This window comes from Gavialis gangeticus, unplaced genomic scaffold, assembly GCF_001723915.1.
Source record: "Gavialis gangeticus isolate Ggan-Ray unplaced genomic scaffold, GavGan_comp1, whole genome shotgun sequence".
Lineage (NCBI taxonomy): Eukaryota > Metazoa > Chordata > Crocodylia > Gavialidae > Gavialis > Gavialis gangeticus.
In genome coordinates this window covers 162,280,647-162,282,629 of record NW_017729022.1, presented here as the reverse complement: position 1 = coordinate 162,282,629, position 1,983 = coordinate 162,280,647, and the positions used below count along the sequence as shown (strand labels likewise).

Here is a 1,983-nt window from a genome sequence, read left to right as displayed (position 1 = left end):
TAAATCTCAAAAAGGGGCCCTTTTTCCTTTTTTTGGGGGGGGGGGGGGTTAAACATGATGGTGTGCTACAAAAACACTGCATGCATTTGAAACCGGTTCCTTTTAAGCTACATAAAATGATGTCATGAGTTTCATTTTGTTAAGTCCCTGGCATGGTTTCTAAAAACGAGAAGCAATCTATCTTTACAAACACTCCTTTCCTTCTCATTAAAATCCCCCAGCTGAAACCTACCTTGAATTGCAATAACCTGCCCACCCCACAAGCCCTGGTAAACTCGTGAATCAGAACAGAGAGGATTCTGATGCAACACTAGGGTTGCAATAAATTGCAGTTTCCAGCACTAGATTAACAGCCATTCATTCATTGGCAAAATGGAAACTCTGGTTCTGGGGGGAAGCCGGAAATAAAGGCAGTGGACTTTTTTTTTTCCTTTTATACTAGGATGCTCTCTCCTCCTGGTGACTGAAGACGCTACTGGGGAGGTCATATCCCTGGAGGTGCGTTGCAAAGGAGTGTCCTACCTGGACCCAAGACAGCAGTGAGGTCTGCATATATAGAGGGCGTGCAGGCACCCTGCTGCCAAAGCAAACCCATTCCTTGCAGACCCTCCCCACATCTTCTGCTCCCCTGCAGCGTAGGCTGCCTTCTCTTCTTCACCCTTGGTTTTCCCTTTCAATAAGGCAGGTTTCCAAGCACCTCATCTGGTTCCTTCCCCTTCTGTTTCCCCAGAGGTTCCAATTCTCCTCTTCTTCCCTCTACCTGAATGTCCCCTTTCCTCTGACCCCCAGCCCATCCCCTGGCCCTACCTGTTTCCCCAGGACTTCACTCCCCTCCCTTCTTCCCTCACCCTTTCTCTAACCATCAGGCCATCCCTTGGCCCTACTTCTTTTCCTTGTGGGCTTCAGTCCTCACCCCTTCCCTCCCTCCACCTGGATCTCCCCCTTTCTCTACCTATCTGCCTGTCTCCTAACCCCAGCTTCTTGCCTAGGGGTTTCACTCCTTCCCTCCCTCTGCATCTCCTCCTTTCTCTAACCACTGATGTGCCCCCTGGCCCTAGCTCCTTGGCCAGGGGCTTTGCTCCCCTCCCTCCCTCCTCAGCCTGAATCTCCTCCTTCCCAACCTGGTTTAAACAGCAAAGAAAATAAAGGAGACGCCAGCCCTTTACCCAGGACACACACACCACCCCCAAACACCTGACCCAGACACAACCACAAACACCCAGTCCCACACTCAGACACCCATGCCCCCACCCAGCCACACCTGCGCACCCACACCAACCCATGCAACCCAGACACCCACTCCCATGCTCAGACACCCACACCCCCACACAGATCCAGCCACTCCTGCATACACCCACTCCCACACCACACTCGCACCTACCCTCCACCCACACCCCTGCAGACACCCACCTACCCTGCACCCACACGGACCCTTCCCACACCTAGACACCCGCCCCACCTACCCTCCACCCATGCCCCTGAACAGACCCAGACACGCCCCCCACACACCCAGAGGCACACCCCCCTTACCCTCCCCCCTCCCCCAAACACCCACAAGCACCCTCCCCCCGGGCCTGCGCACCTGGTTGCCCAGCACCGCCACGGCGCAGGCGGTGGAGACCTCGCGGGGCCCGAACCAGACGGAGGCGACGCGCGAGGGCAGGCCGAGCAGGAAGACCTGCGCCACGGCGCACACGCTCTGGGCCAGTAGCGTGACGACGTAACGGCTGGGCCGCAGGCTGAGGCACTTGCCCCAGGCGCCCAGCGCGTTGAGGCCGGCGCCCAGCAGAGCGCAGAGGCGGAGGCCGCGCGCGTCCAGCAGCCAGGTGGCGGGCAGGATGAGCGGCACGTAGGCCACCATGTACACCAGCGACAGCGCGTCCACGCGCGCCGAGTCCACGCCGTAGAAGCCCACGAACACGCTGCTCAGGATGCTGTACTGGATCCACTGGAAGGCGTTGGCCAGTGAGCACAGCGAGAAGG

The 1,983-nt window shown here is 57.6% G+C and overlaps 1 protein-coding gene across 1 annotated transcript in view; it reads right to left on the bottom strand.

Moving 5' to 3' along the window:
* Positions 1-1,981, bottom strand: part of FLVCR1 (feline leukemia virus subgroup C cellular receptor 1) — a gene marked incomplete at its 5' end in the record, with an annotated part of 44,093 nt that extends 42,112 nt beyond the window's left edge. The window contains one exon of the mRNA XM_019515903.1: positions 1,583-1,981. Coding sequence (XP_019371448.1) covers positions 1,583-1,981 — 399 coding nt within the window. The remainder of the gene's footprint in view (positions 1-1,582) is intronic.
* Between the last annotated feature and the right edge of the window lie 2 nt (positions 1,982-1,983).